Genomic DNA, 20,619 nt, shown 5'->3' with positions numbered 1-20,619 from the left:
AAGGTCATATAGTAAAGGGAAGATGAGCACCTTGGTTAGTCTCCCACACGACTGTAGTGGAAGACATATTGATTTATTCCTGTCTGTGTGTGTGTGTCTGTCTGTCTGTCTGTCTGTCACAAATCTTATCCACGCTCCAAGTCGATCATTTCTCATCAGATCTTCACCAAACTTGGACAAAATGTGTTTGCCAATAAGTCCTCAGCCAAGTTCGATAACTAGCCAAATTGGTCCAGGCCCCAAAAATACTGATGCCAGTGATACAAGTCTTGGTACATGGTTGACTCGCAGGGCCCTCGTTTGCCGATTTTTGGGGCCGAAATTCGGCCCCATTCCCCCCTCAAAATAGTATGTTTTTTTCCCCCCAAGTATAGAAAAATTCCCCCTCGAAAGAAAAAAAATTCAAGAAAAAAATCGATACCCGATAGTCTTAGGAGCCCGGGTCCGGGAGGTTTTCAAAAGACGCTCAAAGGACCCGGCATGATAATTGCCTGTGCGTCACTGGGGACCCGGAGACATTTAATCCTTCCTCTTATCAGTCAACTATGTCCACGATAAACACGTGTATTCAAAATAAACACTCGCGGTCATGCCCTCCTGCCTTTGATCTTCTGCTAAATTCCCGCCCATTATCCTGTGGACATGCCACGCTGATTTTTCTTTATCAGCAAGTTACGTCACGGCGAGTGCACATAGGTAATGAGAATCAATGAAGTGTTAACATTAATTGATAAAGCGTTACCCGTATTGAGCCTGCATACTGTCAAAAAAGGCGTCAATTATTAAATTATCGTAATTAAGCGACCAGCTGATTACCGAGCATGTGAAAAGTGTCCTGCAAGATTTCTTCATGCAAACTTTAAATTAGATCATTGTTTGATGATTGTACCTTAACTTCAACGAGAAAATCCACAAATTTAAATGAATTTGGAAAGTAAAAATAGTTTAGAATGTCCATTCACGATTCTAATTACACCCGATGACATATGCAATTTTTCCAAAATTCACTAAAAAAACTTGACTTTCAATGCAATTTTTAATGAAAAGTAGCATCATTATTTGAGGAACTATCTCTGGTTTACCTTAGTGGACCAAGTAACTGGCAAAAAACAACATTTCAGACGACATTCCAAAAGTGTACCAGTATCCGGATAGTACGTTTTTGGATACATTTTTACAGAGTGTTTTAGCACTTTTCTGCTAACAAACAAAAATATTGAAGAAAAACCTCATCAAATTAAGATGAATTTTGATAAAAATTTATTTACAATATGAGATTATATGACCTGAAACAGAAATTGTTATTATGCTGTAACATGTTCTTGGTTGTAGTAGCTATTAATTACGTAGTATTACTTTATAAGAAAATATAGTCAATTGTATCGATGTGTTGGGGCAGGACTCTTGTATTTTGAAAAAGGACCCTTCAAAATTTGGACCCAAGGGTCCCGGGACTCTTGGGTTTTCAGGTCTAGTGGAACCCCTGGTTTTACTGATCCGTATAATACGCTCGTTTTTCAGTTCCCCGGATGCGTGTATGCAAAGTTACTTCCTTTTGAAAAAAAATGTTGCATAATGGACATCATACAGTAAAAAGATCACAAATGCAATTGGGGCGAAATGCACAAAAATAGATTTGCTTTTTAAGCAGCATGCTCTCAAAAAACAAACTACTGTCACAGACACCGCTGTTTCATCAGGGCCAGACATGCACAATCAGGTAGATACGATGAAGGGAAGCCCTGCTCCGGCTGCTGCTGAGACAATGTCCGTGGATACTGCTAGTGCTTCCGTTAATAACGACATGTGAACCTCGATTGGATGTCACCTAACTGATTTAATAAAAGAAAATAAAAGTTGCCTGTTTTCAATAGATTATGTTCCATACAATACTTCAGATATATTCACATTAGTTTGATATCTGTAATACTCAATTGACCTTATTTTAAGGGGTTATGATCTGATGTCATATCTCCAGAATGAATTCCCCCCTCCCTTGAAAACGACGTGAAATTCCCCCCTCCAAGGGCCCCGGCCCCAATCCCCCAAAATGTAGAGAGGGCCCTGACTCGGATACATAATGGAGAAGAAATGGCAATCTAGATGATTAGGCAGTTGTGGAAGACATGTGCTTTTCTCAAAAGTAGCTCTAGTTTTCTTGAAAATTGAGTCCATAAAAGACAATACATCATTATATATTTCTTTATCAATGCTGAGCTAAATTAATATGTGGTTTGGTTGGTTGGTTACAGGATTCTGGTGAAGTGGAGTATGTAGCCGAGGAGGAATTTGAAGAAAGTGATATGGAGGATATAGAGGTAACTCTGCAATAATTATATCCCTTGAAATAAATTAATTGAATTACCTATCCATTCAGCTTTATTGTGACTGATGTAGACTGCAACTACCTTGATGTTGTTAGTTCAGCAAGTTGTCAGTGTTATAGTCCATTTTGAAGAGGGGGCATAATGTTTTGCTCATGGTGGTCAGAAGGTTGGTTTGTCTGTAGGTAAACCATTTGCTTTCTGAACAATAACAGAGGAATGCAGCTAAACATCAATGTTGATTGCTCCTGGCAAGTGTATTACCTCTGTTGTTTTGGTTATCGGTCTGCCAAAGGTCAAATGGTTCCACCATGAGTAGCTGGAAAGGCACCATATGACCTGAAGTTGTGTCTCTGTGACATGAAACCAAACAAAAGAAGCAAGACTGAAAACAGTTTCCAACTGATTTGACCTAGGACTGTCAAACTTCACAGGATGCTTGTCTGTTGTCAGAAGATGCTGATAGTTTTAGGGTTACTTGGGAAAAGGTCAAGGTGAAAGTGACTTGGAGACTGAAAACTGTTACTGATATATAACTGGAGACAGCTTTGGTTAAAAATGATCAAACTTTATAGGCTGATTATCTGTAGTCAGTAGATGAATGTAGATGTTTGGGGGATAATTAAATGAAAGAGTCACAACATCCAGTTACCTTAGGTAAACAGATTATGTTAGGGGGCAGATTTAAAACAACTGTTATTAATTAGACATCTGTTAACTTTGTTATATTCACTGCATTTATTGGGTATCTCAGGTATCGATATATTCACTTCAGATATTGTAATATTCAATGTCAAATATTGTTATATTTACTGTCAGGTATTGATATATTCTCTGTCAGATATTATTATATTCACTGTTAGATATTGTTATATTCACTGTCAGATATTGTTATATTCAATGTCAGATATTATTATATTCACTGTCAGGTATTAATATATTCACTGTCAGGAATTGTTATATCACTGTCAGATAATTATTGTTATATTCACTGTCAGGTATTGTTATATTCACTGTCAGGTATTGTTACATTTACTGCAGTGTTAGGACTTCATTTATTGTGAATTTCAGGACATGGATAGATTACAGTCCCAGTCAGAGAGCTCCTCAGAGTCAGATGATGACCAGAAACCATCAACATCTAAACAGAAACGGAAACCACGTAGAAAAGTTGAGATTGAATATGAACATGAAATAGAAGACATGTCAAATTCTAAACTTAAAACTAAAACTTGATATGAAATTCATTGTAGAATTAATTGTAAATAAAACTGATCTGGAAAGTATGTGTCTGTAACTTCTTCTAGAAGAACTATTAAACTTTTGTTACAAATAAAAATAAACATGCAATAGAAGTGCTTACATAATTAGATAACAGGATTAAAAAGTTTTGAATTTTTTTAGTGATTGGGCAAAATCTTTTAATTATGTCTCCCCCAGGAGACATATTGATTTTGCCCTGTCCGTCCGTCTGTCCGTCCGTCCGTCCGTACGTCACACTTCATTTCCGAACAATAACTGGAGAACCATTTGACCTAGAACCTTCAAACTTCATAGGGTTGTAGGGCTGCTGGAGTAGACGACCCCTATTGTTTTTGGGGTCACTCTGTCAAAGGTCAAGGTCACAGGGGCCTGAACATTGAAAACCATTTCCGATCAATAACTAGAGAACCACTTGACCCAGAATGTTGAACCTTCATAGGATGATTGGTCATGAAGAGTAGATGACCCCTATTGATTTTGGGGTCACTCCGTCAAAGGTCAAGGCCACAGGGGCCTGAACATTGAAAACCATTTCCGATCAATAACTAGAGAACCACTTGACCCAGATTGTTGAAACTTCATAGGATGATTGGTCATGAAGAGTAGATGACCCCTATTGATTTTGGGGTCACTCCGTCAAAGGTCAAGGTCACAGGGGCCTGAACATTGAAAACCATTTCCGATCAATAACTAGAGAACCACTTGACCCAGAATGTTGAAACTTCATAGGATGATTGTACATGCAAAGTAGATGACCCCTATCGATTTTGGGGTCACTCCATTAAAGGTCAAGGTCACAGGGGCCTGAACATTGTAAACCATTTCCGGTCAGTAACTTGAGAACCACATGACCCAGAATGTTGAAACTTAATAGGATGATTGGTCATGAAGAGTAGATGACCCCTAACGATTTTGGGGTCACTCTGTGAAAGGTCAAGGTCAGAGGGGCCCGCACATTGAAAACCATTTCCGGTTAGTAACTTGAGAACCACTTGACCCAGAATGATGAAACTTCGTAGGATGATTGGTCATGCACAGTAGATGAACCCTAACGATTTTAGGGTCACTCTGTTAAAGGTCAAGGCCACGGGGGCCTGAACATGGAAAACCATTTCCAATCAATAACTTGAGAACCTCTCAACCCAGAATGTTGAAACTTCATAGGATGATTGTTCATGCAGAGTAAATGACTCTTATTGTTTTTGGGGTCACTCCGTTAAAGGTCAAGGTCACAGGGGCCTGAACATTGATAACCAGTTCCGATCAATAACTTGAGAACCACTTGACCCAGAATGTTGAAACTTCATAGGATGATTGAACAGTAGATGACCCCTATTGATTTTGGGGTCAGTCTATTAAAGGTCAAGGTCACAGTGGCCTGTTCATGTAAAATCATTTTTTGGAAATAACTTGAGAACCACTTGACCTGCAATGTTGAAACTTAATAGGATGATTGGACATGCAGAGTACATGACCCCTATTTATTTTGAGGTCACTTGATCAAAGGTCAGGGTCACAGGAGCCTGAACAGTGACTTGAGAACCACTAGGCCACGAGTGTTGAAATTTAGCGGGATGACTGGACATGCCAAGTAGATGATCCCTATTGTAGCCAACCACCAGTGTCTCTTTGACTTTCGCTCCTGACCCCTATTGACTTCTTGCCTATAGGACTTTGCACTGGGGGAGACATGCGCTTTTTTACAAAAGCATTTTCTAGTTCTATAATTTTTTTGATGTGTTTTTGGTGTGCTTTGTTGGTATATTCCAAGTATTAAAGTACATGTTATATTCAAGTGGACTGAAAGAATACACTAGATCAGTTATAAACTGAAAGTGAAAATTGAAAAGAAAAACATTTTTAACTTGATTATTTGAAGAGTATTAACTCGCTTGGACATTTTTACCGTTAGGTTTTTGCATGCAAGTTCATATCTCAGTAACCATTACATGTATCAGACTTCTAGTCATCAAACCTACTGAAGTAACCAAGTAAGATAACTCTTGATTGAAATTAATTCAAATTATGGCCCTTTTTAAGCTTAGAAAATTCAGTTAAAATTTTGCATGCTGCTAAATATCAAGCTGTATCTCAGAACAACTGTACATATTTGACTTTATCACGTTTGATGTCACAGAAGTGAAATAAAGCCATTACATAAATTTGATAATACACAAGTGTAATAAAGCTTTGAGGTCGACATTGTTTAAAGAACAGGAGACATTGGTCAAATTGACTTGTTTGTAATAGTTGAAGAAAGTAGAGTTTTTGATGTTTCAACAGGAAAAGCTAACGTGATAAAAAGAATATTTCATTTGAGAGTTTTCATATCGAATTTATTCAACTTGTTTAATAAACTTGATATGAAAAGACACTCATGTCATATCCTCTATGAAACTTCACACAATGCTTTGTAGTTATCAGGACTACTGAAATAAACAAGTTTAAGTTAACTCTTTGTTGAATTTAATTAAAATTATGGCCATTCTGACTTAGAAAAGTTGGTTAACGTTTTGCCTGCAGCTAACTCTGGAGCTGCTCAGTAACGACTATATGTATTGGATTGAAACTTCACACAATGCTTTCCAGTCATCAGGCCTGTTTCAACAGGCCTGCTGAAATAACCAAGTTATAAAACCTTTAGTTGAATTTAATACAGAAGATGGCTCTTTTTAGAAACTTTGGTGAAAGTTTTGCATGCAAACTGTTATCGCCTTAACAAAAATTACATTTGTGATAGATTGTACTAAAATAACTTAGGTTACATTTGTCTTGCCAGGTTATGTCCCTTGTCAAACTCAGAAGCTGCCAGGTAGTTTTTTTTCAGGCCCCAAATTGGGTTACCCCGTTTATTTCGAATTGTACACGTGAATGAATATAAATATCTGAACATATTATACAACATTAGCTTAGTATTATATTCTGTGTACACATTTTCATAAACACTTTACATTTCGGGTTGAATCATATATCATCACAGACATTAATTTTGTTATCAAACAGTTATCAAATGGGGTTGAAGATATAAGGGTGTTTGGAAAAAATCTGTACAAAGAAAAAATTCCAAAAAAATAGAAGGGGAGAATATAAAAAAATATGCGGGAAATATTAATTGATAATATTTTTTAAAAATGTGAAAAAAGTGGATTAAAAAAAAGAAAAGAAAAATCACTATGATTTCAATAACTTCTGCATCAAAAATTACAATTATTCCACAATGGAGAATGTAAGATTTTTTGAAGGTCAATAATTTTGATAAATTACATAGACAATATCAGCTTTCAAAAACAGCTTTCCAAAAGGTATTTTGTATTCTTCCAGCTATAACTAAGCATAATCAGCTTACCTTCAAACTATGTTAAACTTTGGTAAAGTTAACTGCTCTCCTTTATGTTACTGAAATACAGTTGAAATATAGTGCAAGACCCAAAACAAACAAATATTTGATGGCTATTATGATCACTACACAGTTCATACTTCATAATTCTAACTTCGCAGTTCCTACTTCATAATTCTCACTTCACAGTTCATACTTCATAATTCTCACTTCACAGTTCATACTTCATAATTCACAGTTCATACTTTGGAGTTCACATTTCAGAGTTCACACTGCATTTCACAGTGAAATATACACATTTATAGCTAAGTTCATGGGCTTATCAGTTTTAAGGTGAGCTATGTCTGTCATTGTCCTTTGTCAGCAGTTTAACTTTTAACACTCGAGGTTTATTTTGTCCAGTCATGAGGAATCTTGGTCTCAATGTTTGCCTCAATAAAATCTCAAGGGGAGTTCGAAGCTGTGTCATCTGGGGTCAAAAGCTAGGTCACTAAGTCAAATAATAGAAAAATTTATGCCATATTTCCTACCGATCTTCCTGAAACAGAATGTGTGTCTTTATGGACTCAAGTCCAGGTTTGAACTGGATCATTTGGAATAAAAGCTTTACATACATGAACTTTGTTAAGAATGTTTTACTCAGTTAAAGCCATGTCAGATTTGAAACTAGGTCATATGGGATTAAAAACAAGGTCATTAGGTCAAATTTTGGAAAACAGTTTCCATTGGTCAGGTCAGTTTTAATGTCAGATCTAAATATAAAACCTGGTAAGAATCTAGGTAAAGTTCAAAACTGGGTTATCTGGGATCAAAAACTAGGTCACCAGGTTAAAAAAATCTTTCAGAGGTCACATTTTCAACTTCCTTATGGGGTAAAAACTAGGTCATTTGGTAAAATCTTAAAAAAAACGACATGTTATTATTATACTAGACTGATATAGATTCAATGGATTCAGTGATATGATCACCACACATTATTACAAGACAACAATTTAAAAAGGTTTTTCAAGCTTCAATACAATGTGGCAGAGTGGTTAAGGTCACTGGCTTCAAATCACTTGCCCCTCATCAATGTGGGTTCGAGCCTAACTTGAAGCGTTGAATTCTTCATGTGAGGAAGCCATCTAGCTGGCTTACGGAAGGTCGGTGATTCTACCCAGGTGCCCACGCGTGATGAAATGATGCATGGAGGGGCACCTAGGGTCTTCCTCTATCATCAAAGCTTGGAAGTCCCCATATGACCTATAATTATGTCAGTGCAACGTTAAACCCTATAAAAAATAAATACTTCAGTACATTCCTATATATATAGAGGCATGAAACAAAATATTACCAAACTTTGTATTCAAAGATGGTTAACCAGATTTTAGTCAAGTAATGGATTTGTTTGTAACTTTAACAACTGATTGTTTAAGCGCAGTGTTTAATAAATACATGTTAGATATTCACTGGAGGTATTTCCTAAATTCAATTTTCCTGTCCTGGTTGCCCAATTCAGAGTTATTTTGGTAAATGAATAGAAGAACTATCACTGACTCCTACTGACAATTATATTTAGCTGAAATTCGTTAGAAATGCAAGATTGTAAAATTATTAGTTACCTCCCGTTAACCATTTTGGTTGTACTTAATCAAGATATATAAGAACTAAATGAATTCAGAAGCTACATACTGTTCTAAAACTTTGTTTTGTTCAGATCCTATATCTATCAACTGTAACTGTAAAACTATATATTGAAATCAAAAGAAACACTTCACATGTTAAATGGAGGTAATTACTAAAAGAATAAAGCATACATTTCTAATAGATATAAACCTATGTAATGGCTTTTTTGTTCCTTAAATAAATTTCTAACATGATTTACAAAAATTGAAAAATGTTCCAAACTGTTTTGATGTGATTGTCAAGCTTTAGCCTGCTTGTGGCAAGTAATTCTGCCTTTGCGAGCAGTCAGGTTCTAGGTCTGCACTGTTCACAATTCAGTCAGTAAATTTTCATTGAACACCTCTTCAAATGATAAATGGTACTGCCCAAATTAAATGATGGACCAGTCCATTTTAGAAATATAGCAGGCTAAAGGTTAAACTGCTGCTCTAAGTGCCATAAACTGGGTACAACACAACCACAAAGGCCTGACAGTGCTGTCATCCGAGTCAATAACCACAGCGTCCATACTCTGGTAGCTGACTTCCTTCACACTACCTGCTTTTTGTAAAGTGTCCGCTAGAACAGATGAAGGGCTGGCAAGTCTTTGTATACCTAAAAGTAAATTTTCTCCAAATTTCAGACTCAAAGTAAAGTAAACTATTAGAATACAGCAAACTCTTCGCTAGAAATGCATGTCCAAGACCACTACTGTTTAATCCACCCTTTCAGTATCGAGGTCTCTAACAAATAAGATAAAATACTTAATTCTTGTGTCGTGATAGAACTCCAAGGGTGATTATAGGAGATTAGCTTTATTAATGAGCAAGAAACGATTTTGATTGGGTATTTTAAGCTATTTTGGACACCAAAGGTTTTAAAATGTCATTTTCAAATTAATTTTTTTTAAACTTTTAGAAGATCTTAGTATGCTGTATTCAACATTTTCATGTATTTTTTTTTAATTCTCAAAATTGCTCAGATTTTGCAGATGGAAATATAACATCTGACAAAAAATATTATTAATCACCTGGGGTGGCAGAATAATCAATAGATACAAGGTGAACATCAGATATAAAGAATTTATTTCTCTTTATCTACATCTGCAATATGCCCCAAAATAAATGCTTATTAGTCCCCTACTGGTTGAAAACTAGTTTCGGGGACTATAGGAATGCACTTTTCCGTCATTCCGTCCGTCCGCAAATTCGTTCCGGTCCATAATTCTGTCATCCATGAAGGGATTTTAATATTACTTGGCACAAATGTTCCCAATAATGAGACACATGTCGTGCACAAAACCCGGACCCCTAGCTCAAAGGTCAAGGTCACAACTGGAGGTCAAAGTTCAACAGGGCTTTTTTCCTGTCAGGTCCATAACTCTCCCATCCATGAAGGGATTTTAATATTATTTGACGCAAATGTACCTCATAATAAGACGATGTGTCTTGCACAACTTTCAGATCCCTAGCTCAAAGGTCAAGGTCACACTTAGCAGTCAAATGTTAACATGGCATGAACAGGGTCTGTTTCGTTTCTGGTCCATAACTCTGACATGCATAAAGGGATTTTAATATTACTTGGTACAAATGTTCCCCATGATGAGGCGACATGTCATGCGCAAATTCCGGACCCCTAGCTCAAAGGTCAAGGTCACAATTGGGGGACAAAGGTCAACAGAGTTTTTTTCCTGTCTGGTCCATAACTCTGCCATTCATGAAGTGATTTTAATATTACTTGGCACAAATGTTCCCCATGATGAGGCAATGTGTCATGCACAAAACCCAGACCCCTAGCTCAAAGGTCAAGGTCACAATTGGAGGTCAAAGGTCAATAAGGTTTTTTTTCCTGTCCAATCCAGAACTCTGTCATCCATCAAGGGATTACAATATTACTTGGCATAAATGTACCCTATGATGAGACGACATGTCTTTTGCAACACCCAGAACCCTAGCTTAAAGGTCAAGGTCACACTTCGAGATCAAAGATCAATAGGATTTTTTCCTTTCCAGTCTATAACCTTGTCATGCAAAACAGGATTTAAATATCAGTTGGCACAAATATTCCCCTGGATGAGACAACATGTCATGCGCAAAACCCCCAAGGTCTAATGTCAAGGTCACACTAATAGAGACCAAAGGTCAGATACAAGAATGACTTTGTGCGGGGCATTTCTTCTTCATGCATGGAGGGATTTTGATATAACTTGGCACAAATGTTCACCAACATGAGATGGATTGACATGCATGTTACATCCAATTTTTAGGTGTATTTGGACCTATCTCTACCTGGTAAAGAGTTTCTTTTGGACTCATATTATTTAGATTTTTTTTTATTTTGTTTTTTTTTTGTTACTATAAATAACTTTTATGATAACGCTTTATAATTGGCCAAAAAGAATCAATATGAAAACAACTGTTTGTTTTTATATATGCAAATTTTAATCCAAGTAAGTTGTTATAACATACTGTTTATACATCATTGACAGATATCAGTTCATTTTGTTATACTGCAATAGAGAAAATTAGGTGCCTTCCAGTAGGGGACTTTGTATTGCATGGCAATACTTTATTCACTTGTTATGACTGGGAGGTGCTTGTCTGGGACAGACAAAAAATGAGCAAACTCATTAGGTTCAAAGTTAAATACAACAATTACTAAGATTAAAAATATAGACATACACTAAGTGGTTACAGGTGCATCAGATATTGCTGTCCCTGAGCCTTGTACAGGCATTGAGTGGTTTTAGCTCACTTTGAACACTTGTTACTCAAGGTGAGCTATTGTGATTACCCTCAGTCCATCGTCATCCGTCTTCAAAATTTGACTTTTAACACTCTAGAGGTCACAATTTTAGTCCAATCTTAATGAAACTTAGTTAGAATATTATCCTCTATGAATCAGTTTATAAGTTTATTATTGAGTCATCTAGGGTAAAAAATTGGTCACTAGGTCAATTGATAAGAAAACCCTGTTAACACTCAATTGACATTTTCTTCCTCACCTTTATGAAACTGTCAAAGTTTGTCTCTATGAAATCTAGGACAACTGGTTTACCTTAGGTCAAACCATAGGAAAGCTTTGTTAGACCACGATAATCCGTAAATAGCCAATCGCAAAGCAGACTTGTACACGTCTAAATTTCATATACAACAGTAGCGTTGTATATATATCGGGGGAAACTTGGGCAAAAACGCTTGAATTTCGTGTCAATTTACTATCTAACAATACAGGCTAGCGCCGGAGTTAAATGACCTTGCAATAATCTCACCAGTTATCAATGGGATAAAAAAAAATAAGACTGACTTGGAGGTAAATTCAGTTGACAACGTCTAAATATTAATATCGTAAAAATGACCCCATGTTATTAGATATCAATAAAATTGAATTACAATAAACTACATATTTGTAGTGTGGAACCAACTTGGTAAAAACTCAATTTACACATTCACTGAAACGTTTCCATCATTTGTAACCTTTTATGTTCACTTGTTATAAAAAAAAGACATGTCAGCACGATCTTTACATTAGCAAACAACTGGATCCATTTGTTCGAAACTTTAACAGGCAACTGAGTTAACGGTCGATTAACTTTATCAGTAGATTTCGACAGTTTAGAAAACTCAAACTTACTTGTTAAAGATTATAAACACTAAATCATCTTTACAGTAAAATTAAAACATCATACTAGTGTTTCCCACCCACCAAGACTAGTATCCTGAATAATTTAACAGGCGGTTAGTTTAGTAGTTTAATGCAGTGGTCGTGGGTTCGAGCATCATTGGGGTCACAACCATGACTTCTCATATGACCCCAGTACTAGTTTTCATAGGAAACGGACTCGAGAGTGGTTACAATAAGCTTAAAACAGTTAAAGTTTTCATCACAATCGAGCTAAAACAAATGAGTATAAACTAAACTAAACTAAACTAAATTACATCCTGTTAAAGTTTCGAACAACTTGACCCAGTTAGAATGTAAAACAACTACGTCATTCTTACAAGAAGGGCACGATATAGTAAAAGGTATTCGTAGTCCTACGAGCATCTACGCACTAACTATATCCTGATAGACAAAGTAAACAAATAAAAAAATAACTAACTAACTAAATAAATAAATAAATAAATAACCTGGCTATCTTCTTGAATCAACGTATCTGTCATCCTGTTTTGCCAACATGCAAACTCCTCACAAAACTAATTGTCCAATTTTGAGTATTTTTGAGAAATCCATATTTAATGTTTAGCATGAATTTTGTGACTGCAAATGACTCAAAGTGTTAATGAACGTTAAAGTCTAGTATAAATTCGGTATTTGAGTAAAACTGATTTATACAATAAACCTGGCACATTCTGTTCATTAACTCTATCAGACAAATTTAAGCGCTCACCAAGTCAAATATGAAATATTTACTCTTATATAAAAACAACGAGTTTATCCTGATATTTATCATATTGAATCATAGCAACTGTTTTAAGGGAGATTTATCCCAATAATTGCAGTTTGTTGTATGTCATCGTGTTAGGTCGTATTAGACAATCCGTTTGCTCGATATAACAAGGCTTGGCTAGGTTGGTTGATATATCGGTAAAACAGCAATCTATTGTCTTAGATCCTAAACTTAAACCAGGGCCCAATATTTACTGTTTGATGATTCAAACAGTCTTCATGAATTATGTTGATGAGTATTCTATAATTTGGGTCAAGTCAAAGGTCAAGTCACATACAGAAAATTCATTGTTCAGTCTCAAGGTACTTAAACTTGGCTAGGGTCTCAAACTTTTTAGGAGGTTGTCATGAACTCCTTATATTTATAGTAGGCATAGGTGAAAGTACCTAGCAAAAACTTTTTAACTACTTACACTGCACTGGCACAAATATGTTTTATAGGAGGGTTGTTATGTTTGCAGATGTTTGGGTTTTGGATCAAGTCACTTGTGTCAGTAGTGACCCACATTCGGTTTGCCTGATGATAACTCAGAGAACGCTTGGGCCTAGGTCAGAAAGTTGATAGGGAGTTGGTAAAAGGCCAGCAATGACCTCTATAGTTTTGAGTCAGTCGGTCAAAGTTCAAGGCACAGTGACCAGAACATTAAAATGTTTCCGGGCGATAACTTCAAGAACATTTGCCTAGGATCATGAAGTATGTAATAGGGAGGTTGGCATGACCAGCCAATCATCCTATTGATTTTGAGGTCAGTAGGTCAAAGTCAAGGTCACAGTGACCAGAACAGTTTAACAGTTTCTAGATGATAACTCAAGAACTCAAGAAAGCTTGGGCCTAGGATCGCGAAACTTTATAGGGAGGTTGGTCATGACCAGCAGATGACCTCTATAGGTTTTGAGGTCAGTAGGCCAAAGGTCAAGGACACAGTGACCCAGAACATTAAAACCATTTCCAGACGACAGCTTGAGAACACTTGCACCTAGGATCACAAAATATGTAATAGGGAGGTTGGTCATGACCAGCAGATGACCCCTATTGATTTTGAGATCAGTAGGTCAAACATCAAGGTCACAGTGACCCAGAACAGATAAATGGTTTCCAGATGATAACTCGAGAACGCTTGGGCCTATGGTCACGAAAGTTGATAGGGACGTTGGTCATGGCCAGCAAATGACCCATATTGATTTTAAGGTCAATAGGTCAAAGGTCAAGCTCACAGTTACCAAGAACAGTAGAACTGTGCACAGTGACCAAATAATTTCTGTTCCTTCAAGACCTTGTGCAATTACTGAATGCATCAAGTGGGCATTTTGTGTCTACGAGCTCTTGTTTACTTTATTTTCATAAAACTCTATCAGAATGTTGGTCTCTATGAAATCTAAGTCAAGTCTGATACTGGATTATTTAGGTAAAAAACAAGGTCACTAGGTTAAATCATAGAAAGATATTGTTAACAGGAAAAAGGCCACATTTTCTTTCTGATTTTCATGTCACTTGGTAGGAATGTTTGTCTAGGAAAAATCTGTAAGTGGGTCACTTGTGGAAAATCTAGGTCATTTAGTCAAATCATAACAAGAGGTGTCACTATTGGTGGCAAATGTTCCAGAAGTAGGCCCAAGAATGCCACAGTTTATGTGCAAAAACAATACATATCATTTTGTGACCTTGACCTAAGAGGCCTCGGTCATAAGCATGACACATCTCAGTATGGTTAACATTTGTGTCCAGTTATTTTCAAATCCCTTGATAAATGGCAGAGTTATGGACCAGACAAGAAACATCTTCGACTATTAAGTGTGACCTTGACCTTGGAGCTTAGGATCTGGGTCTTGCGCATGACACTTCATCTCATTAAAGGGAACGTTTATGCCAAGTAATTTCAAAATCCCTTCATCAATGGCAGAGTTATGGACCGGTCACGAAACAGACCATGTTAACGTTTGACTTCTAAGTGTGACCTTGACCTTGGAGCTAGGGGTTTGGGTCTTGTGCATGACACGTCGTCTCATTATGATTAAAATTAATGCCAGGCTGTTTCAAAATCCCTTCGTGGATGGCAGAGTTATGGACTGGACACGAACCAGACCATGTCAACCTTTGAACTCAGTGTGACCTTGACCTTGTAGCTAGGGGTCTGGGTCTTGTGCTTGGCACGTCGTCTCATTATGGTGAACATTTGTGCAAAGTTATTTCAAAATCCCTTTATGGATGGAAGAGTTACAGCCCGGACAAGAATTTACCGGACGCTCACGCGCACGCAAGGACGGACAGTGCGATTTTAATATGCCCACCTTTGGGGGCATAAAAAACTTTGTTAACACTTTTTCAACTTCTTCAACATAAATCTTTGTCAGAATATTTGTATGAAATCTGGGTCAAGGTCAAAAGTGGGATACCGGAGTTCAAATTTTTGTCTCTATTAAATGTAGAACATAGTAGATATTAGGTTACTTATCTGCCTTCATGGCCCTCTTGCTTGTATGGGCAGTCGGAAGTCTTTTAAGCACTTGACCCTTGTTGATGCAGGTTAACTGTAACAATCTTTTTAGTATGATTTTTAAGATGTTAACTTGTACCTGGCATGCAAATAAACTGAAATTTACCAACCATTGTGGCCTGAAATAACCAATTAACCTACCTTCCCTTGGACTATGAACTATCCGAAATAAATGGGGATAAAAGTCTGGTCTGAACTTGTTTAGCTCCTGTTCTTCTCGATCTTTCTTCGAATAAAACATCATGTCTGGTTTCTTGCCAACTCGAACTGTAATATTAGAGGGTAAAGGATGACTAGAAGTTAACTGAATATGAAAGACAATTGTTTAGACGTCCATAATGGACATAGGTGAAAAAATTATTTTTAACCGGACTGTTATTGAAACCTTGTAGCCTGTTAGTGGCAAGTGATTCTGCCTTTGCGACCAGTGCAAACCAAGCTTGGCCTGCAAGAAAGTGCAGGTTGACCTTGTACACCACCGTTCGCAAGCCAGTCAATAAATTTTCCTTGACACCCTTCGAATAATATAAGGTACTGCCCAAACTGAATGATGGACCAGTCCATTATAGAAATATAGCAGGCTAAAGGTTAAATTTTAGTATGCCTGACTTGCATAATATCTAGTTATGCAGCACATTTATGAGAAAGCATCATGAATCTTTAAGACAGAAAACAAAGACCTCACTTACTAAGGTTCAGCATAGACAGAAGCCCCATCCAGTGAAACATCATCCCATTGCCAACAATCTTCAGTGAATAGTCAGTGGCTAAAACGTTCGTCAGTTTTACTCCCGCTTGATCAATAAAAACTTGAAACTTGGTGCCATGTCTGTTGCATGCGTCACGTGTTTCTTTTATCGATTCAAGCATTCTCTTTTTCCCATCCTTTCGTGCTGACCTGGACCTAAGATCTTGATACAAACTTCTGTCAACGTACATCACGACGCAGGTAGAATATTTGATGTACGTATCTTCAGCCATTAAACTATCGTTATGACGGCATTGAACCTTGAACACATTCTCCAGGGTGTTCCTTTGCGATTCCAGCCATTCAACTTGAGCATCATTGTCCCAGTCTATCTTAAAGAAAACTCCGATTTCCCGTGCCAGATTACTATTTCTATTGACTGGTGCTTGGATTAAAAACTTCAACACTTTAGGCCACCACTGTGAAACATTCTTCACGAATTTTACAGTTTCTATTCTATCCAACGTTTCTTTTGTTATCTGCTTCCGGGCTAGTTTGTTTGGTTCTAGTTTTTTCAGAGAATTTTTGACACTGGTTTTGAATTTGTTCACGTGGTTCTCGTCTGCTGGTGAATATTGCAACACTACCATACAATTTGACAACCCTTTAAGGAAAAGTTGTTTGACCTTAGTATGAAAATCCTCGTTTTCAATTGATGTGATATAAACAACGTTGTTTCTATTATTTTCACTCGCATTCCAACTCGACAGCGGAGAAAATTTCACATCAGTGGTATATTGTTTAAGAACAGCCATCATTTTATGAGCATACGTCTTTATTCCATCCACTTCTCCTTCACTGTCATACACTACGTAATTGGTCATTTTAAACTTCACCTTTCACCTGATTAAAAAAATCTGAGAAAACAATCGGTATTTCAATAAACTTTAAAAGTGATTCGGCCTGTTCGAATTCTACCTCAGTAAAAATTTCGTTCAATCTAAATTTAATGACTACATATCAAGTTCGTTATCTAATATTCAACCATACACGTCGGATCAATAAATCTGTATATATTTACTTCCTATTATACAAAACATTTAAGTTTTTGGCGGTATTTATTGAGGTCTGTGAAGTTGACGCGTAGATCGTGTATCGTAGATCGACAAAAAAGTTCTACCGTGTTGACCTGGGTCGTTCTTTATTGATTCTTTCTAGTTATTAGTTACAGACTAACATGTAAAGAAAGATAACTCATGGTGTTGTATTTTCAGCAGCTTTAAATACAAACTAATGGTCCTGGTCTTGAGCTCAGACTACACGTAAGTCATGTCGTCATGAGAACATAACAGAACAGAGAAGATATTTATTTCCGACTTGTACCTTGTGGCATCATTTTTTTTTTCATTTGACTAGCGTATAAACCACGGGTGGTAAACGCGCAATCCAATTCCCGCCGGGAATACGCTTGAAATGGGTTGCGCAACGTCCGGTGCTGGTGTTGCGCGTAAAAAAAGACGAAATTGAGGTATGTTTTTGATTTTGCTTAGTATGAGACAAGAATAAATTTTCTCGAAAAAAGCAAAATGCTATTCGACACAAATATGAAAATACATCATATGTGTAAAATATCTGGTTTGTAATTTATGATTCGGCTCTATTATCACAAAAACTCGGGCGACACGAAGCGTGAAAAAAGTATGAAATCAACAAAAATGGGAGTTTCTGACCTCATATGCCTAATCTGAGGACATCTGATGCTTTTTATGATAACTCAACTGTTATAAAGTAACGAATATCAAAATTATTTGCTTCAAATCCTGCTTACGGGGACATAATTGACAAAAAATAATCGGGAATGGGGTTGCGCACCGGGAATGGAGCTGCTCGTATACATCATAATGTATATAATGTATACCCGCAACTTCATTCCCGGGGCGCAACCCCATTCCCGATTATTTTTTACCAATCTTTCCCCCAAAAGTAACATTTCATTCAAGTATATGTAATATTCATGACTGTTTTACACGCGTTTGATCATTAGAAGCGTCACATTTCCAGAAAGAAGGCACAAGAGTTAGAAAATTTGCATTTTTCATGATTCCATGCTTTTTTGACAGCTCAAGCCAGCAGAGTTTTCGTGATAACAGGGCCTATTCTTAATTTAATAAGTTGGTATTTCACACATATGATCTTTATTCATTTTTGTGTCGAATAGCATTTTGCTTTTTTCGAAAGCACTCATAAATGTGTCATTATTTACAAAACAAAAACCCACCTACCTTGATTTTGTATATATCGGTGCGCAACACCAGCACCGGAAGTCGCGCAACCCATTTTTAGCGTATTCCCAGTGGGAATTGGATTGCGCGTTTACCACCGGTGATAAACTATACATCTGGGTGAAAAAAATGGAATTTTAAAAACAAAATATACACTAGACCAGTGCCTGTGTATATGACTGTGTATATGACTGTCTATATTCTTAATAAGAGGGTCATGATGACCCTGGATCGCTGACCTATTTATTTTTTAAATCTGGCCAAGAAGATTTTAAAGATTTTTCCTTTCGGTTGCCATGGCAACCACAATTCTGAATGGATTTTAATTATTTGGGCAATTTTGAAAGGGTGCCGCCCAGGAATCATTGGTTTAAATCTGCCCAGCAGTTTTTAGAAAATGTTGACGGACGCACGACGGACGACGGACATCAGGCGGTCACAAAAGCTCACATTGAGCCTTTGCTTCAGGTGAGCTAAAATGAAGTGGAAACATATACATGATATAGATTACTTTAAAAAAGATTTTACACCGACCACTGTAAACATTATAGACACGAAACAAACATACTTCCAAAGTGTTAAGTCTGATGGAAATTTAACTCTTCCTTTTACTTGTTCTTTGATATCATTTAGGTTGTGCCCCTTGAATTAGACGTTGCTGATCTGTTTTACATATAAAATAATAATATAAAATTGCCAAATGTACATGTATTTCACAACTAAAAATGAGCCGTGCCATGAGAAAACCAACATAGTGGGTGTGCGACCAGCATGGATCCAGACCAGCCTGCGCATCCGCGCAGTCTGATCAGGCTCCATGCTGTTCGCTTTTAAAGCCTATTGCAATTAAAGAAACTGTTAGCGAACAGCATGGATCCTGACCAGACTGCGCGGATGCGCAGGCTGGTCTGGATCCATGCTGGTCGCACACCCACTATGTTGGTTTTCCCATGGCGCGGCTCAAATTATGAATCTATACCCCATATTGTTTGTTTTTTTATGTTTTAGGTTCATTATCTATTTCCATATACCCATACGCCGCACTTGTCTGTAGAGAATCAAATACGCCCATCACGTTCTGATTTCACTGTTGAATATTCACTATCTACCCTTCACAGACACTAATCTATTTACCAGAGGTCGTATTTATTCAAAAACATTTTCATAGTCGAAGAAATTAATATCATAGCAGCTCTTTAATTCTAATTTCTCTCAATTCGAACGAAACTTGATACGTTGATCATCATTTGTTAAACTCATTACATCTGAGATGTATCGCGCACGGGGAAATCACGACCACCCGTCCGTGACAGAAAAAGCAAGGATTTGTAATTCGGAGAGCCCTAATGCATACTGATAAGATGGAGCTATGTGTTTTGGGATGTTTTATATATTAGAATTTTATCTGTAGATTTGGTTAGCGTATCAAAGAATGCCATAAATTCAGTGTGTATAGATATGTTACAAGCTTATCCTCTTTCTGTGTGAAAATGTTCTACAAAACAATATAATGGATATGTGAATTGCAAATTTCCTATGTAATTATTGAAAGTTGTGGTAACAGACCTTATTCCCAGTTGATAATTTGATTTGTTTATCAACAGCTGTTTATGGCATTTACAATGAAATGTACCTAGTACAAAAGTACTAGCCCTTTCTTCTAACTGAAATGAAAGCGTTCTCATTTCGCTCCAGTCATTTGGCTTCAAGAGAATTGATATGTCTAAAGTTTAAACCCCACACTGGTAAGGTTGTCATGTATCGAAAGTGACCTAAAAGCGAATCGCAAGGGAGTTTACCAAGCCAGTGCCGAGTGTAGAATAAAGCGACTCGTCAATATGTATTAAAATAATAAAACTAGTGCAGTGGGGAGGTCGACATGATGGTGCTATAGCCAAGTAGCAACTAAGAAAACGTTTCTTCTAAAAGTAAAAAGATAACTCACCATTACATTATACGGAAACATTGAGCGTTCCGAAACATATATGTCATGTACTTGTGTACAGGATAAGTTATGCTGTCATGTACTTATGTATAGGATAAGTTATGCTGTCATGTACTTGTGTACAGGGTAAGTTATGTTGTCATGTACTTGTGTATAGGATAAGTTATGCTGTCATGTACTTGTGTACAGGGT

General features: G+C 36.9%; 2 protein-coding genes across 2 annotated transcripts in view; one reads left to right on the top strand and one right to left on the bottom strand.

The window, feature by feature from the left end:
* LOC123546977 (protein MAK16 homolog) overlaps positions 1–3,607 on the top strand; it is a 47,130-nt gene extending 43,523 nt beyond the window's left edge. Inside the window, exons 8-9 of the mRNA XM_045333686.2 lie at positions 2,253–2,318; positions 3,396–3,607. Coding sequence (XP_045189621.1) covers positions 2,253–2,318; positions 3,396–3,560 — 231 coding nt within the window. The 3' untranslated portion in view covers positions 3,561–3,607. The remainder of the gene's footprint in view (positions 1–2,252; positions 2,319–3,395) is intronic.
* Positions 3,608–6,392: 2,785 nt separating this feature from the next.
* Positions 6,393–17,226, bottom strand: LOC123546975 (uncharacterized). The gene is made up of 3 exons (XM_045333675.2): positions 16,202–17,226; positions 15,654–15,779; positions 6,393–9,183 (listed from the first exon to the last, which is right to left on the bottom strand). Exons 1-3 carry the CDS (start codon positions 17,082–17,084, stop codon positions 9,005–9,007), a joined length of 1,188 nt encoding a protein of 395 aa, XP_045189610.2. The 5' UTR covers positions 17,085–17,226; the 3' UTR covers positions 6,393–9,004.
* Between the last annotated feature and the right edge of the window lie 3,393 nt (positions 17,227–20,619).

This window comes from Mercenaria mercenaria, chromosome 9, assembly GCF_021730395.1.
Source record: "Mercenaria mercenaria strain notata chromosome 9, MADL_Memer_1, whole genome shotgun sequence".
Taxonomy (NCBI): domain Eukaryota; kingdom Metazoa; phylum Mollusca; class Bivalvia; order Venerida; family Veneridae; genus Mercenaria; species Mercenaria mercenaria.
The sequence above is the reverse complement of the archived record's forward strand: the minus strand, read 5'-3'. Positions and strand labels throughout refer to the sequence as shown.

Coding starts and splice junctions, on each gene's coding strand:
- LOC123546975 (XM_045333675.2), bottom strand. CDS start 17,084: ATGACCAATTACGTAGTGTATGACAGTGAAGGAGAAGTGGATGGAATA. Junction 15,780..16,201: donor TCTGTCTATGCTGAACCTTA/GTAAGTGAGGTC, acceptor CTAATATTACAG/TTCGAGTTGGCAAGAAACCA. Junction 9,184..15,653: donor AGTTCATAGTCCAAGGGAAG/GTAGGTTAATTG, acceptor ATTTACTTTTAG/GTATACAAAGACTTGCCAGC.